This window comes from Excalfactoria chinensis, chromosome 1 (assembly GCF_039878825.1).
Source record: "Excalfactoria chinensis isolate bCotChi1 chromosome 1, bCotChi1.hap2, whole genome shotgun sequence".
Classification (NCBI taxonomy): Eukaryota; Metazoa; Chordata; class Aves; order Galliformes; family Phasianidae; genus Excalfactoria; species Excalfactoria chinensis.
This window is the reverse complement of record NC_092825.1, coordinates 56,045,774-56,067,069: the sequence shown is the minus strand read 5'-3', so window position 1 is coordinate 56,067,069 and position 21,296 is coordinate 56,045,774. Positions and strand designations below refer to the sequence as shown.

Sequence of the window (21,296 nt, the reverse complement as noted above, 5' to 3'; positions counted from 1 at the left end):
GAAAATGGAAAAAAGCAGATTTTCTTGAAGACAGGGCTGTGAATTGATTGTGATTCATCACATATTGAGCTTGGAATAACTTCAAGACCATAGAATGCTTGAAGGATTAAGGGAAAAAAAAGCAGCCTACTCTGAGACGTATTTTTTTGAGTAGATTACATTTGTTTGTATAATGCTTTGGAATCTTGCTTTGCCATATGCTTACTGCAAAAGTTTAATGGCTGACACTTAGCTTGGCATCAGCTAGATAAGCTGAAGTTCACCTTCATAAGACAGGATGGGCCAAGGCTGAGGAGTGATTTGGGCCTCACTTGAGCAGCATCTGCATTGCCTGCTGCTGCACAGTATACACTGCTGAGCTAAGTGAGCAAACCTGTGTATTTGAAGCTTGGCTTGAACGTTATGGAACTGTGCACCAAGGAGTGGGGTTGTGTTCATGTTAACTGTAGTTATTTGAATGTCATAGTTCATAGCTCACATTCAGGAAGAGACGACATTCTCACAAAATGATGAAACCTGATTTCCACGTTGGCGCTTTCCTAGAGCAGTTGATCATCTGTATATAAATAAATAATTCTTAACCCTCACATCAGGACTGCAAATCACCCTTCAAATTTGCTTCCCCTTTTCACAGGTGTGTTCATTTCTCTACAAAGCATTTTTTCATCAGAGCATGCAAACAGCAATATGTGTGTGTTGTGAACTGCCAAGCAGGCTGTCTACACCATGTCATGTCATGCATCCAGGTGTTGCTAAACATGTGCATGCTGGGGATTTTCTTTCTTTATGCTGCGTATCTGAGGATGCAGATTTAGAGATGAGTTTTCCTCACCTTTTAGAGTTTGTTTCCAGCCTTTTATAACTTACATGCACGTAAAACCTTGCCGTGTATTTTAAGCACTTGTTTTTCTTTCTAATTTTCAGTCCTAGTGCTCTTCCAGAAGAGCAGCCACATTCCAGCTCTCAGTGTGCCCCTCTCAACTGTCTCTCTAAGCCTCCTCCTTACCCCTAATCTTCATATGCAACGTAAGAGAAAACGCAAACAGAGTGGAGCACGTGCAACAAAGGTTCGGGTTGTTCCCAGCGAGCGGGTAGACAATCCTGCCTTGTTGCTGCATCGATAAGTCTGGATTCATATCCACTGCTCTGGCAACTGAGGGAAGGTTGAGAAGAAGAACACAAAGCACAGAGCCCAACCTATCGAGAAGACTTTTTATGGTTCCTCTGATTGTATTCAAACTTTACTATCACAACTAAAGTGTAGTGAAATTTAATATCTCAACAGAAATGTTCCTCCCAGCTGCTTGGCTTTACCTCTGGAATAATGAGAGACTTAAGCCAATATTAATAAAGTATGTTACTAAACCCTACCCTCATAACCTCTGAGTTCAGCCATAGGAACCAGTTCACATTTTCTTTTGTCATTAAGGGTGTGATATTTCCTTCTTACTTTATTTGCACCATAATTTTGTGTTTATAAAATGCAGTCTTTTTTGCAAGAGTTGTATTTAATTCTTTTTTATTTTTTAAACAAGCAGAAATAGCTGAAGTGAAAAATGACTGTGTTAATATTAAAGAGAGGCTTGTTGTATTGGCCAGCACACGGCCAATTCTTATTGCACAAAAATGCTGGCAGTGGGTTGAATTGAAATGTTAGTGATGACTGTATATTTTGCTGCTGCACTGATACTGTTTATGCACTTGTTTTTTAACTCCCATTTCATTAGCTTCTGGTTTTGTTCGGGCTTTTCACTGGAAGATTATTATTCAGCGTAAGGAGCTGAGAGGATGATGGCGTGTTGGTTTGTTTTCTGTTTTGCTGCATTGTAATTCTCTTTTTGCATTTCAGACAAGTAGATGAATTGGTGCTGTTTTTTGGGGTTACTTTCTATTTGGTATCTGAGAAAAAAAAAAAAAAAAAAAAAAAGATAATCTAAAACAAATATAATGTTGTGTGCTAATTAAAAACATTCTTTTCTTCCTGCTCCCATATTCAGGATACTAGCTTGAGGCCTTACCCTGAAAGACTAGTATAAATGGTGAGATTGCAGGTATTCGGTGTGAAATATTCTAAGGTGAAATAACTCCTGCAGGTAGGCTTAATTAACGGTGTGGATCAAAGCTAGCAGGACTTCAGTGCATTTTTTCCTTGCCAAAAATCAACAGATACAGAACCTTAGCTCATGTCAGTTTATGACAAATACTCAGGTGATCTACACTACACAGACTCTATTGCAACAGTGCACAGTGCTCCTAGTTAAAGATTCTTTCCTGTAAAAGCTGAATAATTTGTTGGGTTGTTAATGTTTCTCTTTCTTTTATTTATTTAATTATTATTATTTTTTTTTAATAGCAAGTTTCAGAACAAAGTCAAGGATAGCAAAATTTACTTTGCACAGTACCTGACAGCAAGGTAAGCTGCTAAGCCGTAATGGTTTGGCATCTCTGGGGCTTCTCATCTAGTCATCATATAGAAGTCTTCATTGCTGCCTGCCTGTTGGTAGTTAGCAGTCCTTGCTTTGTCAGGTGGCCTTAATTTATTTACAGAACAAAGGCTTAGATGTTTCCACGTCTTTATTCCTTCTCTGCAGTTCAAGTATGATTTACAAATGGGAAACACGACGCAGTCTAAGATACAGAGCAGTTGGGCAAAAATTGCTGCAGATATGGTCGGAATAATTTTTCACATTCTGCCTGAGTCTGAGAAAATGAACTCAGGCTTCTGTTAGAAACAGTGCTTACCAAATGTTATGATACACAAAACATCAGCAGAGGAAAGAATCAGTGACCAATCAGTGTGCCTAATAATTATTATTTCCATGGTACCAGTAATGAAGGTGCTGTAAATAGAAATATTCTCTGTAATCAACGGTGTGTGTCAGTTGTAGCCTTGGCAAAGGAGCTGAGCTATTGTAACAAAACACTCAGAGTCAAAGGTGAAGAAAATAGGAACAAACTGACATCAAATTCTGGTCAGATTGAACAGACAACTCTCGGCAGTGTTCTGCTTAGGTTTACCATGCAGTTCACGTGGTTCTTCTTGTATACACTTACATAACTATTTAGTGTCACGCTTAACCTCCATGTTGTCTTGTCAGAGAAAAGTCAGATAAAACTCATTCAGCTCAATCATATTGTTTGATATGAATATTAGCTGCTATTTTGATTTTTACTGAAAAGTAAACAACAACAAAACCATTTTTGTTGGAGGCAAATGCTGCCTCCCATGAGCACCTCACAGTTCCTGACCTTGCAGACTGGCCTGGGTGTAGTTATCTTCTGAAACAGTGCTGATGCCTTTGACCAATAAGGACAGCTATTGTTGATGGTTAAGCAGAAAAAGAGTTTGTGTTGCACATGGAATAGAGTTATTGCAGTTACATGGAATAGATTCTCCTATTTTCATATCCAAATCAAACATATTCCCTGAATTTTAGTTCAACAGGAATTCAGTGAAATGCATTTTTTTTCTATATAGATATGAATATATTGGGAAAAAAATAATAATAATGTTGTAGTGGAATGTTTGTTTGGTAACGTATTTGTTTCCAATTGTGATTTGCAGAGCAACTTTGGGAAATTGAAACATACCGGTGTGTCCATGTTGATTAAGAGTTATGAAACAGCATTCAATGGTATAGAAATTGTGGCCCTGTTTTATAGAACTAAGTGGGTTTATTAAATTTTTTATCCTCTTAAGCTTTAAATTCTTCATTTCTAAGTTTTCAATTTACATTTTTTAATATGTAATAAAGCAAGTAAATGTTGGAAATCGAAGAGATCTAGAAACAAACCAATCTAAATGTACAAATGGCTGTAGTTATTGCATTGTAAGTTATAAAACTGTGTAGGTCCCCGGGGACAACTTTTGTCAGTTAACCAGTACAAAATAAAATGCATATCTTGAACTTGAGATGATAAATTCTTCTTTCTTTCTTTTACTCAGCGATTGACAGCATGCAACTCTGTGAACCATTTTGTAGGCAATATTTACATACAGACAAAAAACAGACACAGAAGCCTGTTTGTTTGGGGTTGTTTTGGTTTGAGTTTCAAAACCTACTTTCTTTACCCATTTAGAAGTGACTTATGGTGGGGTGTTACCTATTCTGATTATTAAAGAGTAACTAAAAAGGATACGTATGTGCTCAGAGATACAGAAATGTGTCCTGCACGGGAAGGAAGGAATTCAAGTTCCGCTCTGATTTTCATACCTGAAATGAAGTTTTTGTTCTCTATGATTCTTTGCGTTTGAAAGAGCATTTTCATTTCTGCTTTAGTTTTAATTGCTGAGAGAAATGGTACAATTCTGGAAATTGTTTATAGGGTGTGTATTGAATTGGGGGGGGGGGGGGAGGAGATGAATAAATAAATATAAACTGTGAGATGTAATAGTATGGAAAATATATTTTCTATCAGAAGTTTAATGGAGGCTTTTACAGGAAGACGAACTATTATAATTTCTCATGCTGATTGCGTGGAAGTTTCTGGCTTCAAAGTGGAGGCAGTGGTGGTATCCGTTCTGATCGATCTGATTGACAGGTTGGCACCTCTGTGCTTTCTCCATCCACATTTTTCATGGTAACTGAGCGTAAGCATGGCTGTACAGTAGGTTTTATAGATTGAGCTGTAATTAATGTAACGCTGCAAGTTTTAATGCCAGGATGACCTTCGGTTTATTTCTGATTAGAAGAGGTTGTTAATGTGTTTAAGCCATTTACTACATTTAAGAGTGAATGAAAACACTGTTATGAAATATAACCTTACTTAGGAAATGTGACCTGGCATGTGGAGGCTGCTCGTGCTGGGTGTGTTGCAAACACTGCAGTGCAGCTGTTTGTAAAACACAGCCCAGTTCCCATCGCACCGCTAAGGACACCTGCAGGTCTGTGCCCTTATTTTGATACCAACCTTACTGTTCAGCGTGCAGCGCTAATGACAAGAGTTGCGTTGCCACAGCTGGATTGACCACCACTGTCGTCACCATCAGGTGTAGATTACATGAGCCCTTCTGAGATCTGTCTGCCTGCTTTGATGGAAAATATCCATCCACCTAGTATATAGGAAATCTCTGTTTGAAAATGGCAGGCGCTGATGTTTTACCTTTGAAGTATGATACTTACTGTTGATGCCTCTTGAAAAATTCCAGTCGCTTTTCTTCAGTTTTCCTTTGCTGTGTGTGGAGTGAGTCTGAAAGGAATATCCAGTATTCAGATTTTTCTAACCATTAAAGGGTTTGTTTGTTTCTTTGTTTTTTAAGTATAATTAAGCATCCTATGGAAAAGGAAAAAAAAATGGCAATAGCTTTCCATCTTCAGGCACAAATGCATCTAAATATGCAATATAAAATATGTGCTTGAGATTCTTAACATCATGTAGCTTTTCCATATCCGTAATTAAGCCAGAAAATTCTTATTTCTTGTGTGATCTACATACTCCTCATGTTAAAAAGGCAAGGAGGCTATCACCAAGACTTCATATTTCATTCTGAGGTATATGTCTTAAATCTGTATTGGATCTGTATGGGAACTGTTAGGTCACAGCCTAAAACAGTGACTGAGCACCTGGTGAGGGGACACAGCCAGCCCTGGTAACACAGGTGGAAGTAATTCACATGTATGACTGGAAGGGTTGGAGCCAGAGCAGACTCTGGGTGATAGGGCCCTGTGTTTCAGAAATGTCTTTCCATGAAGCTCCATATCTGTTCAGTTTATCATTATTCACTGTTAAAGAAATAGCAGGGAAGAGTATGTTTGGTTGTTTTCCCTCTGCATTTGTGAATTAAATTATATAGTGACTTGATTTGAAGAACGCTTTGGAAATCAATGCAAATGATTGATTAAAAACTTGTAGTAGATGAATTTGATAGCTGTATTGTTACTCAATCAGATGTGCTTAAGAAATAAGTTATCTAGCTTGTTGGTGTTTGTTTGCTTTTCCCTGTTCACTGGTATGGTTGTGTGTGCTATGCCAGTGGATAAACTAAGTCTGTCTTATTTGTTATTGCCCCCATTGGTTTCCAGCCCTATGGCTTGACTGTTAAAGGGTTAATTAATTTCTTAAAAGAAAAAAATAAAACGGAAACTGATGTTTTGTGACTTTTGTAATCTATTGAATGTTATCATTTGCATGATGTTCTGTATCTGATGAACCATACGGATTGCTGTGTTCCTTTCACAAGAGTTTTAACACTGGTGGAGTTTGTGACAAACACAAGTTTATATACTGTATGTTTGCTGCTGTAATAACTCAGCTACTCCTACACTGAATTGATGTTATGTTGTCCTGCCTTCTTGGGATCAAATGATGGAGTGCTTCTAGATGGTGAAGAATATAAAAGTACGTATGTTCATTTGCTGAAGACTGAATATTGGAAACTCTCATTGTTGCTACTTTTTGCTAAAAAAAAAACAACAAACAAACTAGTTAAATAATCCTTGTTTCTGAAAATGCATCATTTGTTTTTGAAAATTGAAGTAATTCCCATGTAATTCCTTGTAGATTAACTCCTTGTGAAGGATTCATAAAGTCTGTGCTCGTACATGTGTAATGTGATCATGCAGCCAAATGGTTGGGAAAAACACTCTAGTGCTGAAGGGAACAATTAAAAGAAGCCAATATACTGATTCCTACGTCTTTATGTTTCTATTAAAATTACAGTGTAATGCATAACTGTTCCAGTGAATAAACTGGCCATTTTTGTTCATTTAACTCCACGCCGTCTGGTCTACTTGTATTACTATCAGTTTGCAGTCTTTGCTTGTGCTGTTTTATGTTTTGAAGGCCTAGAACTGTGAATGGAAAAGGCACCCGAATGAAAGGGAACTGGGCAAGGAAATATCAAGGGGAATCAAAACTAAATCAAAGATGCCTCTTCTATTTCCTGAGATTGAGGAGATGGTGAAGACTGATTCACCAGATAGGGCTTTCAACGATCTTGAGTATTCTCCACACTGCTCCAATGTCTGTATAAGGTCTCAGTTACAAGAGTGCTGTGCAAGATGCAAATCCCTACTGTCAGGGAATGGGTAAGCAAAAGAAGTGATGAAGTCAAAACTGGGCTGGGACTGCTGTGTGCAGTAGAGCGTGTTGTGGCTGCATTTTTAAGGTTAGAAGCACCTCTTTTTGCTTGTCAAAGTGCCTGGCTTTGGCAGCAAGTGGGCCTGTGGCCATCACTCCTTCAGCAGCCAGGCCTGTGGTGTTTCAGGTATGTAGCCGTGGTGGGCGGGTGGCTGCTACAGCTCCTGCTGTGACCCTCAGTGCTCGTGGAGTCCCCGAGAGGCAGCAAACATGTAACTTCTAGAAAGTGGCCTGGGCAAGGTGTTTTGTGATCATCCTAGCAGAAGCGTGATTGTTTGAGGTAGGATTTTCATCTGCCAGGCATTCTTCCCCCCCTTCTTTTCTTTTTTGTAAGTGAAAAGGTTTTCTAAGAATAAGTAAGAGAGAAAGCGGAATTTTTTCTTCCTGAGTGCATCTGTCTTGAAAGCAGTTCTGCAGAGGGTTGCTACTTCTGTAGACGTTCCCATGGCTAAGTTGGCTTGAGAAACTAACCCCAGTTGCTCCTGCCCCTTTCTCTGAATCATCTCTTCAAGTGGTCCCGCTCAGCTCTGGTGGAGGCAGCTCTGTAAGTAAGGTCAATGAAATGGTCTGAGTTTAAAATTGCATGCGTTTTTAACCTAAAAATATCTCTTCAAGTTCCAGAGAAAATGTTTGTATAGTCTTTCCCTCGGGGAGCGCCATTACCTCATGTTCTGGAGTGGGAGGGGACTTCTGATAAGTAGAACTACTGCATTTACTGTAAATAAATGTGCTAGATGATAATGGAGAAGATCCTGGAGCTCAAGTTCACCAGTGTTATCGCTGTATGTTCTTGTTCCTGGCTGAATCCTGCAGCTGTGTTCAGAGAAATGCAGAGCGCTCCCAATTGTGGCTGAAGACGGCAGGAGCCGTGGTTCACCTCTCAGTGCTACAGACAACTGACAGGCCGCCGGCTCCTCAAGTTAGGCTCACAGAAATGGTGCATAATTCTGAGCAGTGCTTAAACCCTGATTTCAGGATATTATAAATGAGAACAAAGGTACTAATAATAGAGGGACATGTTGAAGAGCCTGGCATCCACTACTTTTTTTTGCAGTCTGTGACTAGTCGTATAAATAGAACTAAATGCTGGAGCTAGAATAGATAATATTTTCCCAGAGTACATATATTATTTGGGATAAAGCCAGGTGTGCTAAAAGCACAGGCACCACTGCTTGCTTCTCAAAGGATGGTCTGAGTAATTGCCTGAAGGAAAAGTCCTATTTTTTCCACAGAAAGAAGGCGTAGCGCTACAGCTGACAACTCAGTGGAAGCTAAATGATCCTGTAAAAAACGCCGACCTTTGCAAGAATGATGGAGCAGTAAATTAGTAAACATATAATTCACTTATTGTCTATAAATTTTCGTGCCATATGGAAGCTGACTTCAGGAATGAGGTTGGATGACCAGTTCTAGAAAAAAAACTTAATTGTGTCTGATTATAAAAATAGTTGAGAACATGGTATTGGTGATACAGCTCCATAGAAGAGGTTTAAAGGTTAGGAATACAACATGGGAAAGCAGTGTTCCCTTGGAGATCATATTGGAGGTAGTGGAGCTGCTGTCCCTGGAGGTTTTCAAGCAATGGGTGGATGTGGCACTGAGTGATGTGGTTTGTGGGCATGGTGGTGATGGGTGATGGTTGAACTAGATGCCTTTAGTGATTTCTTCCAGCATTAATGACCTTATGATTCTATGACATCCTGAATGCAGAAGGTTGAACCCTATATTTATTCATCCTCACAGAAGAGGGGGGATGTAAAGGAACCAGAGAGAAACTATTGTGTTTACAGCGTCCATCTTTTATCCACCTACACTAGACTAAAGTGCTTTGTTATAGAGATGGGAAAGCTCTTTCAAGGACATACAGCCTCTGTGTAAGCTCAGATGATTTGAACTGATCCATCCAAGGGAAGTTTTCCTACTAACAACTTATTAGTGTTCTAAGGTGAAGTGACAGCTGTCCTTCATGGCTCAGTGGCTGCTATCATCAGGCCTTAGAACACAGGAAAGTTACTTAAGAAATCAGGTGGGTTCTGAGCCATATCATTCCAAACTGGTTGGGAAACTTGATTGCCCCAAGTGAATGGACATGGCTCCCAGCTCACTGCTTTAAGTTTGATCTAAAGAGATCCTCAGGCTGGAGCAGAGCTTGTCTGGTACTTGAGATGTCTCCATCTGGTTTTTGAGCACTCAGTTATGTAGAGGAGATCAGAAGATGACGGCCACAACATGCAGTACCTTGTGCAGTATGAAGATGTGACTGAAAAACGTTTTTGCAGATAGTTTGTGACTCAAATTCAGTCAGGCCAAGTGAAAAATTCAAACAAAAGAGTGCACTGCGTACAAATACCAGCAATCTCAATGTCCTGCATTACAGAAAAATGAAATGCCTCTGTGGAGCCACAACTGCTTTCAAAGGCTCCTGTTATCTAAGCCAAATGCAAAGTGACTCTTTTTATCTTTAGAGCGTTCTCTGTGTGTTAATTAATTCTTGAGACATCTTTGTGAAATGGGTATTGTTATCTCTCACTTTCAGGTACAGAAATTGAGACTGAGAGGATGAAAAACACCATCAGTGTTTAAGATGAGCCAAGTTTCTTAACACATAACTCTCTACCTCTCTGCTTGTATCTGCACTGCATACATATGAAGAGCGAGTGGTTTTTAGATGTGGTGACTATGTATTGTCAGCCAGTTTTAGGCCCCTGCTATAGAAGCTATGTTACTGTAGCTTCTGGGTTCATTCAGAGCTGGTTCCCTGTCCCGGCAGTGCTTGGTATTAATAGATCCTTACTATAAATAGCTAAGGTTTAACATCAACAGTCCTGTTTTAATATCCTTAGACCTACGCCTTCCTTCTGACTGTGTCAGGCCTATAAACTAAAAAGGCAATCTGACTCACTAAACCCAAGATGATAACACTGCCTAAACATTGGAAAACGTTTCTTCTTCTAATGTTGTTAGCGCAATGGAATGTAGATGTTCTTTTTCTGGTAAAGAATGTGGGCTTCCTGTAAGTTGACAGCATTCCCTTAAAGACTGTGCTCAAAATCATGAGCACGTATCTGTGACTGAGACCAAATTAAGAGTCTGGGTTTTTTGAATCATAGAATGGTAGGATGGCTTGGCTTGGAAAGGATCCCAAGGATCATCAAGTTCCAATCCCCCTGCTACAGGCAGGGCCACCCACCTCCAGATCTGGTCATAGAGCAGGCTGCCCAGGGCCCCATCCAACCTTGTTGTGTTTATAGTTTCAGTCCATGCTCAGAGCACCCCTCACCCATGCATTTATGCTTAGTTGTGTTTATGCTTGAATGTAAAAATGTGGAGCATTTCAGTACGGTAAAGATAGGCCCGTTTGCAGTGAGTAAAGCCTTGGAAGCATGCTGCAGAACTTGAAGGAGTGAGTTCCAAAATTAGGAATTGTTAGATCTCTGGAGGGAAGATCTGTTTGTGATGTGTTTTTTTCCCAAAAATCTATTGAAAAGTAGAAGTATGAAGTGCTATTTGTGACATTGGTATGCAAAAGAGAATTTAAAAGAGGAAGGGGGCCAACATTTATGTCCTTTTCAGAGTCTTTGCTTCAAATAATCTCATCTCAAGCCACGAGCAGCGGTCAAGACTTGCTGCAGAAGGAGAAACAGAAAGCATGATATTTCCTCAGCCACACCTTGCCTTCTCTTTCCCTTTTGCTAAAATAACCTTCCAGAAGATTGGTTTCACCTATTGTCAATCTAAATCAAAGCTCAAGTACTGTTGCTAATGGTGTCTGAATATCCGATACTAATTGGATAGGGGGAAATATATTTAATTAACCCGTGGTGGTGATAATGAAGAATATTCTGAGACCTCTAAAAGCAATTAGTCTTGTTAAGGGCATGCCAGTCTGAAAGATTTATCTAACAAAACTAATTAAATTGTAATTACCCCTCTAAGCAGCAGAATTAAGGGATATATGGGATACCCTTTTCTCAGCACCATTTCTGTAAACTCCAAGAATTTGTTTACGATAGAAGACCTATTTCTGCATAGCAAAAGAAGAGGGTAAGATGCGGTTAGCATGGAGGCTGTACGGAGCAGGAATGTTTCTTCCTTTAATTGTCCCAGTGCTTCTCTCACAGAACTACCTGTTGGCATTCATCTGGTGGTCTTTTGCATGGTAGAGAAGGAAACCCTGGCTGTAGGGTTTCAACAGGGTTCTTCATTAAAGTGTCTGGAAGCCAACAAATCCTGCTGCTGGTTGGTCCCCAGTGACTGCCTTTGGTAGGGCACCTGATGACAACAGGGCAGTGTTCTATTTCACACAGTCAATTAGGATAAAACAGGAGAGCTGTATTAAGAATGTTAGTGACTGGGCTAAAATAAATTGCTTTGGCTTTTCTTCTGATGGCTACCTACTCATCCTTTTTCTTTCTTTCTGCTCCAGTAAATACCTAGGATTTGGCTGTTTTCTTGCTTTGGAGTTCTTGCTATGGCTTACTTCTCATATGTGGCTCCTAATTGACTCTGCAGCTGCTTCTCATGTGGAAGTCAAACCAGTCCCAAGAGATAGTTTATGCTGAGGAGTAAATATTAAACAGCTGGATGTATTTTTTTTTTTTATGTAAGCCAGTGTATTGCAGTAAATCCAGAGTGTCCTCTTGTTCTGACACACGCTGGGTGCTGCACAGGGAACAAACACAAGGCTGGAGTCCCTCTAATCTTTATAAACCATTCCCTGGACTAAGACAGAGTCAACAGCCTCAGGCTGAAATTCACTTTGCCCTTGAAGGCTGGATCCTATGTTTGCCTGCTGATTTAACTGAGGCTCAGTAACTCCCTCACGCTTACTTGCTTGTTCTGCAGTTACTTTGTGTGTTGCGCTGCTGCTGCTGCCATCAGAAGAGAATTTTCATCTGGGATGTGCATGAGGGCCTGAGATGCATGAGATTCTTCTTTAATTAGTATCCTACTCTATCTTCTGGCATATCAGTTCTTCTCTTTTACTGCTGGCAGAACAGGTTTGAATCTTCAGTTCACAGGGAATGCAAAATACACGGTTAGCTGTTCCCTGGCTTAGGCAGGGCTTTATGAGTATGGATTTTCTGTATTATAAGCTGCATTTTATCATGGAATCATGAATGGTTTGGGTTGGAAGGGACCTCTAAGATCAACTGGTTCCAACCCCCATGCTACAGGCAGGGGGACATCTCCCTCTAGACCAGACTGTGCAAAGCCCCATCCAGCCTGGACTTGAATGCTTACATGGAGGGGGCATCCACAACCTATCTGGGCAACCTGTGCCAGTGTCTCACCACTCTCACTGTAAAGAATTCCTTCCTAATACCTAGTCTAAGTCTACTCTCTTCCAGTTTAAGGCCATTTCCTCTTGTTCTGTTGCTACCTGCCCTTAAAACAAGTCCCTCCCCAGCTTTCCTGTGGGCTCCTTTCAGGTACTGGAAGGCTGCTATAAGGTCTCAATGGATCCTTCTCACCTCCATGCTGAAAAGCTGCAACTCTCTCAGCCTGTTCTCATAGGGGAGGTGCTCCAGCCCTCTGATCATCTTCATGGCTCTCCTCCAGAACTGCTCTAACAACTCCATGTCCTTGTGCTGGGGGCTCCAGAACTGGACACAGTACTCCAGCTGGGGTTTCATAAGAGCAGAATAGTTGTGCAGATTGATTTTTAGTTCATATCCAACGGACAATGGCATTTTTTTTCTGTCAGACCCCGGTGAAGGTACTGTCCACATCAGCCTTAAATAAGGTACTCTGAGGTATGTGTAATGCTTTGAATCATACAGTCATTTCAGTGAGGTGCCAAGTTTGTTTATTCTTTCTCAGGGTGTAGATTAATGCTCTAAAAATGCTGTTATGCGGATTTACTAAGAGTTACAGCATGAGGAAGTACGAATTGAAACTAAAGCAAGGGAAAAGATAAACAGGTAAGGTAGACAAACAGATTTTTACTGTAATTCAGATGAAAATAAAGGTAAACTTCAGCAGAAATAAGGAAAATTGACCGAACACAACAGAGGAAACAGTCTCACATAAGCAGCCAAATGCAGTCTTCTGAAGGTTGTTTCCATTAGAAGTAAAGGTTGGCACAAAGAGTGGGCAACATCTTGCATACAAATGAAGTATTTAATAAACTAAAGAAAAATTGCCTGTTTTCCAGAATGCTTTGGTGATCCAGCAGCATGAGATAAGTGATTTCAAGCCTTTCACTTGCCAGAAGTGCTCTGTCAGTATTGTGCTGGTTTTTTTGGGGGGGGGAGGGGCTACAACTTGTTACCTTCTGCACCTCTGTGGACTTCCACGGGGTACGTACTGTACCTCCTACATGCAAATAGGAGTAATTAAATCTGTTTTCCACCACTGCATTTCTCACCACCCTCACAGAAAGATTTAGAGCCAGATGGCCTAGCTATAGCCTACACTCAAATCTGGCTTAGCAGTGGTTTACTGGTTAACTCTTTTGCCATACAGCAAAGGAGTCTGTGATGCTTCCCACATGTTGTCTAGGATGGGTGGTACAACACAGGCAGACCATTTAGCTGGGTTATGTCATATGTTTTAAGCAGGGATTGGCTGCATTCTCTGTGGTTAAGCTAACCTAATGTTTTCTGTCCTCAGATCCTGTTTCCTATAGTCACTAAATTTTTGATCTTTCGGAGTGAAGTTTTTCAAGATAGCATCTCTGACTTCCTATGCTTAGAAAGGTGTTATTCCTGTTGCTCACACAGTCCCTCCATCTCTCCCCAGAGATGAAGAACACGTGAAACCAAGGGCAGTGTACAAGGAAGAAGGAAGGGCATGCCAGAAGGGTAGGCCAGTTGTTGCCAAGTGAAAGCAGGCAGAACGGACGTGCTGCTGGCATGCAGCAGCTCAGAGCCAGCTTTAACCAGCTGGCCCAGGTCTGTGCTGCAGCTAACTGAAGGGAGGAGAAACAACCGGCTGCTGTGAGAAGCTTGTGCTGGTCTCCAAATCCTCTAAAAAAATGACCACAAATTCACTGTCAGCATGACTTTCTTCTGTCATTGACTGTCAGCTCACTGCTCAGTGTCTTGATAAAGAACAGTTTTTCTTGAGAGAATGAGCTTGTGGCTGATCTCCTGATGTCACAGCGCAGTTACAGGGGTTCTCCAAAGTGACCTTTATTTTCCAGTGACATTGGAATAAGTTACCACTCCCCGATAACATCATAGAAAACAAAATTAACATAGTTCATACCATTTGGGTAGGATTTCTGCAGTGGGTGTGTTTGTCCTTGCCTCCTTGCCTGTTTTCCTTCCACGAGCAGAACTCCATATTTAAAGACGCAAGTACAAGATTTAAGAATAAGTGATAATTATGCCTAGCTTAATGATTAGCTGGTGAGCAGCTGGCGATACTTGGGTTGAGATCAGTTTAGTTATTGTATGTAAGAGAAACAGAGAAAGGTCTTCCATTTTCATTCTTGTTTTCATCCCATGGACTACTGGTTTGTGTTCTGTTGCTGTACTGACATTTTGGGCAACTTTGAACAAATAACTTCTCCCTTTAGTACCTCATTTCCTTCCCTGTCAAATACGGCTGATCCTTGCCTCCTTACCGAAGTGCTTTGGGAAATACTAATGAGAAATTCTCTGCCTCTCTTCCCTTGGCCATGCTTTAATGAGTAGTTGTGAAGACCACTCGATGCTCAGTGTTCTGATGAAGAATTAAGTGTGCGCCAGCCTTCTCGAACCAGATTCTTATTTGAAGAAGTTAATGATTGATCCATGGTACATACCCATTAACTGTACAGAGTTTAGAGGAATGTGTTGCTCTCCTGTCACAAGGAAGTCAGTCTGTGTACTTCCTGAAGAAATACTCTTCATAACACAGGTATATTCATCTCCATATGCCCGGCCCATGTCAGGTAACTGAAGTCAGGAAATAAATCAGTCTTTTACCTCTGAGTCACAGCTTTTCTTTATATGTTTGCAAAAGGAAAACCCAGTGTTTACAGGAGCACAAAATCTGGAAGGTGATCTGACTACTTCATTTCTCTTGGGAATGAAAGAGAGGACATTGACCAGCTTGTGGAAGAGAATGATTTCAGACCAAAACACTGAACAAACTCCTGACAGACCCAAAGGCTCTCATCCTGTGCACAGCAGCCCTCCAGTCACAGGTGGCAAAAGTGCGGATGTTTTTCCTCCAAGCACTGTGTCCCAGTTAAGCAGAAGAATGGAAGCCTTCCGGCACTGTTGGTAGATAAGTGAACCCAAAGGCAGGTCTCACAAAAGCATAGCTGCTTTTGGGTTGGATATTAGAAAGAATTTCTTCTCAGAAAGAGTGGTGAGGCAGTGGCATGGGCTGCCCAGGGAGGTGGAGATGTTCAAGAACAGCATGCATAGAGGTGGGAGGGAGCAGCTCTGGCCTGAATGAGCCCCATTAATTAGAATTACTATTGATGTGAGTATTACAGATCTGTCCCTGGCATCAAAACTCGCTTTTAAGTGATAAATGTCTTTGAGAATATTCTCGTCAGAAGAAGGGTGATGTGTTATGGCCAATTTCTTCCACGTACACTGATCAGTCCTACAGGCAATCCTAAGCCTCCTTCCAGACAAAGCAGTTCAGAGTTGAAGGACGACAGAAAGCAGCATACGGCGAGGAGAAACAAACAGCAGCGACATGGGGAGCCCTCAACTCGCTTGAGCAAGCGCTGCGCTCCCACACCAGCCGTGTCCGAGGGAGCCCTACTCTCCTGTGAACCCGCCGCTCTGAGGAAGAGGCGTTGGTCGGGGAAGGCCGGTAGGAAGCAGCGCAGGTGCAGCGCCCGCCGCCTCAACTTCCTCGTAGGAGAGCCGTGTGGCAGCAGCGGGCCCAGGGAAGTTTCCTCACGGCTCGGGCTGGGCGGCGGCCGCGGGCTCACCATGTCGGCGGGGGTGCGGCAGGCGCCGGGCAGGTACCGCGGGTAGGGCAGGGCAGGGCCAGGCCAGGGGAGGGAAGGGGTGGGGAGCTGCGGGCAGGTGAGAGCCGGCACTGGTGGCGGCCGGAGCCGCAGTGCGGGCGGGGGACGCTCCCCCAGCGCGATGCGGGTCCCGCCGGACGGCGGACGGGAGGGGCGCTGAGCTTCTCACTTTGCCTCTTCTCTCTGCCTTCTCCCCCGTCTCGAGGATGAGCGGAGCCGACGGCATCAACTTCAGGCGGGTGGCCATCCGCAGGAAATCCACCCCGGGCCTCGGCCCCGTTCCCAACGGAGCGGCGCCCACCCGCACCGCCGTCGCCCCGCGGGGGGAGCCCGCCCGCAGCCCACTCGCAGGTAACGATGGCTTCGGTGGTTCCGCAGGAGAGGGCTGGGGGCGGCACGGGATGAACGAATGGGCGTTCGTTAAATCCTGCCAGCCCTCGGGCTGCGGGAGCGGTGAGACGCAGCACCGTGCCCGCCCCGCCCCGGGGCCGCCAGCTTTGCCCTGCGGCGGCTGCGGGACCTGCCGTGCTCCGCAGTTCGTTCAGACCGTGAGACGGTCGGCTGAGGAGGGTCGTGCGTCCCCTCGGCCTTACTGTTAAAAGGAGCTATCGTCACAGACATACTTTTGGGAGTTTCATGAAGTTCTGGCTTAGGATCGAGTTGATGCACGCAGCCGTGCGTGTGAGCCATGAGGCTGTGTGATGTGGCAGCTGTGGGAGCTCAGCCAGCGTGATATGGGCAGTTTAATAGGTATGAGAGGCCGAAGTGGTCAAACCAGAGTCAAATCGCCAACAGATGCTCACTGTGAATACACCAGGTTAAACGTAGAGAAGGGATGCTGTCTCTTCATGAATCCCCAGTCAAGAGGTGTGTTGGTATGAATATACACAAATAAGAAGAGGCTATCCTAGAGACTTTTCAGCATTAATAGGTAATGGTGTTGGCAATGTACATAAATTTGTTTGCGGTGGGGTTTTCTTTGGAAGGCTACAGCTGTGTGTTTACATCTGGAAAAAGGCATTAACAGCTGTATTTGTAGCTTGGAGGCCTAATGGATTTCAGCCTCGTGTAACATGGAACAGAAATGGAACCCTGTGTTTTGGTGTTACTTCTTACTTCAATTTCACCAGGCTTTTGAATTGCTGTCATAGAATTGGTTGAGTCAGGAGAGACCCTAGACCAACTCTCCTGCAATGAATAGGGACATCCACAGGTAGATCTGGTTGCTCAGAGCCCCATCCAACCTGACCTTGTGTGTCTCCAGGGATGAGGCATCCACCACTTCTCTGGGCAGCCTGTTCCCGTGTCTCACCACCCTTGCTGTAAGAAACCTTTTTCTTACATTCACTCTAACTCTCCCCTCTTCCAGTTTGAGACCTTTTTACCTTGTCCTGACCCTGCTAAAGAGTCTGTTCCTTTCTTATAGCCTCCCTTTACATACCGAAAGTGTCTTCCTGGAACCTTCTGGAGGCTGAATGGCCCCAGGTGTTCATCATTGCCCCGGGTGTTTATCATTACTCCAGAATCCTGAATAGCACTTCCACACTCATCTACAATCCTTTCTTGTTGCTTTTTTTGTCTGTGCACACACTAAACTCGCAGGTGATTGGTATTTATTAAGTGTACACACAATGCACTCATAGCTTGTACAGGCTCTCTTGTCTTTTGGGTGACAGGAAGGTTGTGAGGGTTTTGACGAGAACAACATGCTGCTTATCAGGTATCCCTGCGTTTTGGTAACAAATATCATACTACTTTCCTGAGCTGTGATTGATCAATATGATTGTATTATGAAAGAAAATGACAAAGTGAAGAAATGACATCTGAAAACATGGGAAATAAAAGGGGAGTCTCACTGGTGATTTTTAGCTTTTCTCATGTAAAATAAATAAATCCTTCCATTTTTATTTCATAATCCATATTCCACTTCTGCTAGAAAATGCTGTGAAGAAACCTTGTGTCTAGAAGCAGTTTCTCTTAGCGGGTCTTTAGCTCCTTATCTGCATCTCTGATTAGTGGTGACCACTGCAGCATGTGCTCCAGCGCACTGTAACCCTGGGGCGGTTTCACAGCCTTACACTCTCTTTGTTGTCCGAATGTGACCTGCTTCTGCTGCTGATAGAAGTGATTTGTGATTCTTGCCTTGATTCTCCAAGTACAAACCTTCATTCCCAGGTGTAACATAAACCTGAGTATGTTCTTTCTTCTGTCAAAACCGCAACAATCTCTGAGAATGATGGTTAATGCTGCGTCAACTCCAGCTTATAAAACACAAAGTGGATTTTGAGGGGCCTTCTAATGCAGGAGTATGAGCTGCTTGAAATCCTTTCTAGGGAAAAGGAGGAGTTCTTGTAGCCCATGCATCTCCTTTTCTCAGCCAAGTGTTGTGAAATACAAGAGTTACTTTTCTTATGCCTGAGGGCTGGACTCATGTGGTTGGTTCAGATCTGTGTCTGACAAGCAACTGAAGAAACTAGTTGCGTGACTTGAGTTACTTTTGCTTATAAATGCATTAGAAAAAAAACTCCGGATTCTGTATCCTGCAGACTTAGAAGTCTCTCAGAATAATAAATTCTGTGTTAATTAGCAAGAAGACTTAATAATACCTAATGCAACTCCTTTAGGTGCAAAAATTTCGTCAGCAGCCCTTGACACTGGTGTGGTGAAGAAGGGGATATTACAGGTTTTCTGTTCTGGGAGATAAGGTCTGGTAGTACTTCTGTTCTTGGTCTTGTCTGAAAACACTTCCACTGCTGAAGTGGCCTACTTAGGTTGTATGTTATGGCATTGGACTTGTGCTGTGTGTTGCAGTCTAAGTGGGTATATCTTTCTCCTCTTCAGCATACTACAGTCCAAGTCATTTAGATTCATTGTCACAGTTTAAATTGCAATTGAATTCTATCGGTGTTGATGCTTGAAAAAGACTGGTGTGTTTCTCTATCCATGGGACCAAGTGAAAATGGCGTCCTTTTAGAAATTGACATCAGTTTAAGGGCCTGAACAAAAAAGCACTTGAATCTTCAGAAGTGCTTTGAGATGATTGTAAAATGTGAAGATTGATATCTAGAGACAGTTTTTGGAAGAGCTTTCAGTGGAACAGTATGATTAATAATCCATTTTTGAAGGGAATAATTAATGGATTTTTTTTTTCCCTGCTGCGTTAGAATTCAGACTTGATATTAACTGGAGCAAATCTGTACTTCAAAAGCAAATCTGTACTTTAACTCCAAACCTACTGTCTGCCAAGAGTTAGGTGTAGGCTGCCACTTGCTTGCTCAGCACTTCTCACAAGCCAGTCACTCTTCAGAGTGTGAACCTGTCAGCACTTTGTTGCTTCATTGGATTAAACTGCACTGGAGGGCTGTATATCCACGAAGTTAACTTCATTTAGCCTTGTACAGAAGGCAGTTCAGAACATGAGGGCTCAGTAACTTGCATTCATAGCAATAAATGGCTTCTTTTCTGATATCAGCATGTTTGCCTCTGTCCTTGCTACATACTGACTAGATTCATTTCCTGTGAAATGCAAATCTTGTACTGGTTCCGTGGCTTTGTTCAATTAAGTGCAAATTTACACCCTTTCTGGACTCCTTTTCCCATTCCCTTTTATCTAGTGGCTGCTGGCACTGCGCTGCATGTTGGCAGTCTCGGACACTGCAGCATGGGTCTCAGGGAGCTGAGGCAATTTGCATTCATGACAGCATTCGCTGCAGCAGGGTATCTGCAAACACTGACAAGCAAAAAGAGAAAAAAACCCTGCTTCTGCTGTTGTATCTTTGCCTGTTAACTTGATTATGATTTTATGGGATGGTGTTAAAAGAACTGCGTGAGTCTTTGGGGTTACCTTTTTGCACTAGGAGACAGCTAAACGAGAATGTAGTACCATCCTATTCCAGTCTACGAAAAATACCTTCTGTGTTCAGGTGCTCGTTTCTTTCTTTAAAGTTTGCCCTGCCTCATTGGTTTTATTGTTGCTGGGGTTGTTCCATTTTATCTTTGAAAATAATTAACTAATTAACTTTGGACTGTCATTCTCCTTGCTCCTGGCTCAATGCTGAGTCTGTTGTTGACTCAGTCTGCAGTGACTGCACAGTGTGTTCAGGGAAAGCCCTTACGGTGGTGAGGGCTAATCTAAGCAGTGGCTGGGATCTCGAGATGCATCAGAGGTACATCCGTGAAGAACTGGTTGCCTTCTGTGTTTTCCCGCTAAGAGCAAAGTTTGTGAAAGTTATCTAAAGCTGATACACCTTGAGGAGAGCTGATACTTGCAAATATTGAGAATGGAAGGTAAATATTCAGGAATTTGCTGCTACGTATTCCTCTCCCTTCAAAAAAGGACGGAAGGTGAAGTATAAAAACATTGCTTTGAGCAGAACTTCTGTGGAAATACACTAGCTATTAAATTTGCCTCTTTGCTGCTGTTAGACAACTTCCTGTTTCTGTGGGCCAAATTGATCCCATGTGCCTCCTACTGAAGCAAATGAGTTGCGTGGAAAGTGGCAGGAAATGAAACTTAGTTCCTGAATGTAATTTTACTGCTTTCTGATTCCTTTCTCCTTTTCTGCTCCAAATATTTAGGATCATGATATCCCTATGAGGCCACTAAGAGTGTGCTGCTTAGTTTGCAGACTATTGGGAAAGCTGCTGTGTGTTTTGGGTTGGTTGGTGTGACTACGTAGCTCTTGCCAAGCAACATCTGCTTTACCCAGGAATTGTTGGTCTCGTAATACTGACTTCATGGAGATCAGGAATAAATTAGACTTCTCATTCACAGGTGTGTGACTTGCCAGTGACAAAACACAACAGTTTCAAAGAAGAATTTGACAAGGATTTGCTAAAAGTTTAAGTCTGCTTCTTGCCAGAGAGGCTTCTCTGCAGTGGACCCCGAGAGATATGAATGCTGCTAAATGCTATTCCTGAAGCCTTTGAGAGGATAGCTGAAAATAAGTAATGAATAGCTTGTGCATGTGATCCAAACGAGTCTGTTACACAAAAGTCACAGGAACAGGTTGTTTTTGCAGTTAACTGAATAAGCATATTTGGGAGATTTTTGGATTGGTGGGGAATTTGCTCAGGGACTGTGTTACTTTTGGACAACCAGTAAAGCAAAAAAAAGCAAACTGCTGGTACAGAAAAATAATGTTTGCCCTTTGGTTGTTATTTTGTCCTTTATCAGTATCTGTGCTTCTGAAAACTGCACTTGTCAGACTTTTCCCTCGCTTTCATGGTGACAGGCTATCTCGCCTCTCAGCATTTCAGGCAAAATCTCATTTAACATTGGCCAGTATTTTTA

At 42.4% G+C, this 21,296-nt stretch overlaps 1 protein-coding gene across 7 annotated transcripts in view; it reads left to right on the top strand.

Annotated features, from left to right (window-relative positions):
- The window catches only part of LOC140257152 (protein bicaudal D homolog 1), a 282,019-nt gene that overhangs the window by 151,785 nt on the left and 108,938 nt on the right, over positions 1-21,296 (top strand). For 5 of the 7 annotated variants that reach the window (XM_072346223.1, XM_072346232.1, XM_072346242.1 and 2 more), the window contains one exon: positions 925-6,709. The exons of 1 other annotated variant lie outside the window; for it this stretch is intronic. In XM_072346223.1, coding sequence (XP_072202324.1) covers positions 925-1,124 — 200 coding nt within the window. In that variant the 3' untranslated portion in view covers positions 1,125-6,709. Of the gene's footprint in view, positions 1-924; positions 6,710-14,750; positions 15,998-16,208; positions 16,355-21,296 lie in introns of those variants that run through there. One more of the 7 variants, XM_072346214.1, reaches the window with a different exon arrangement.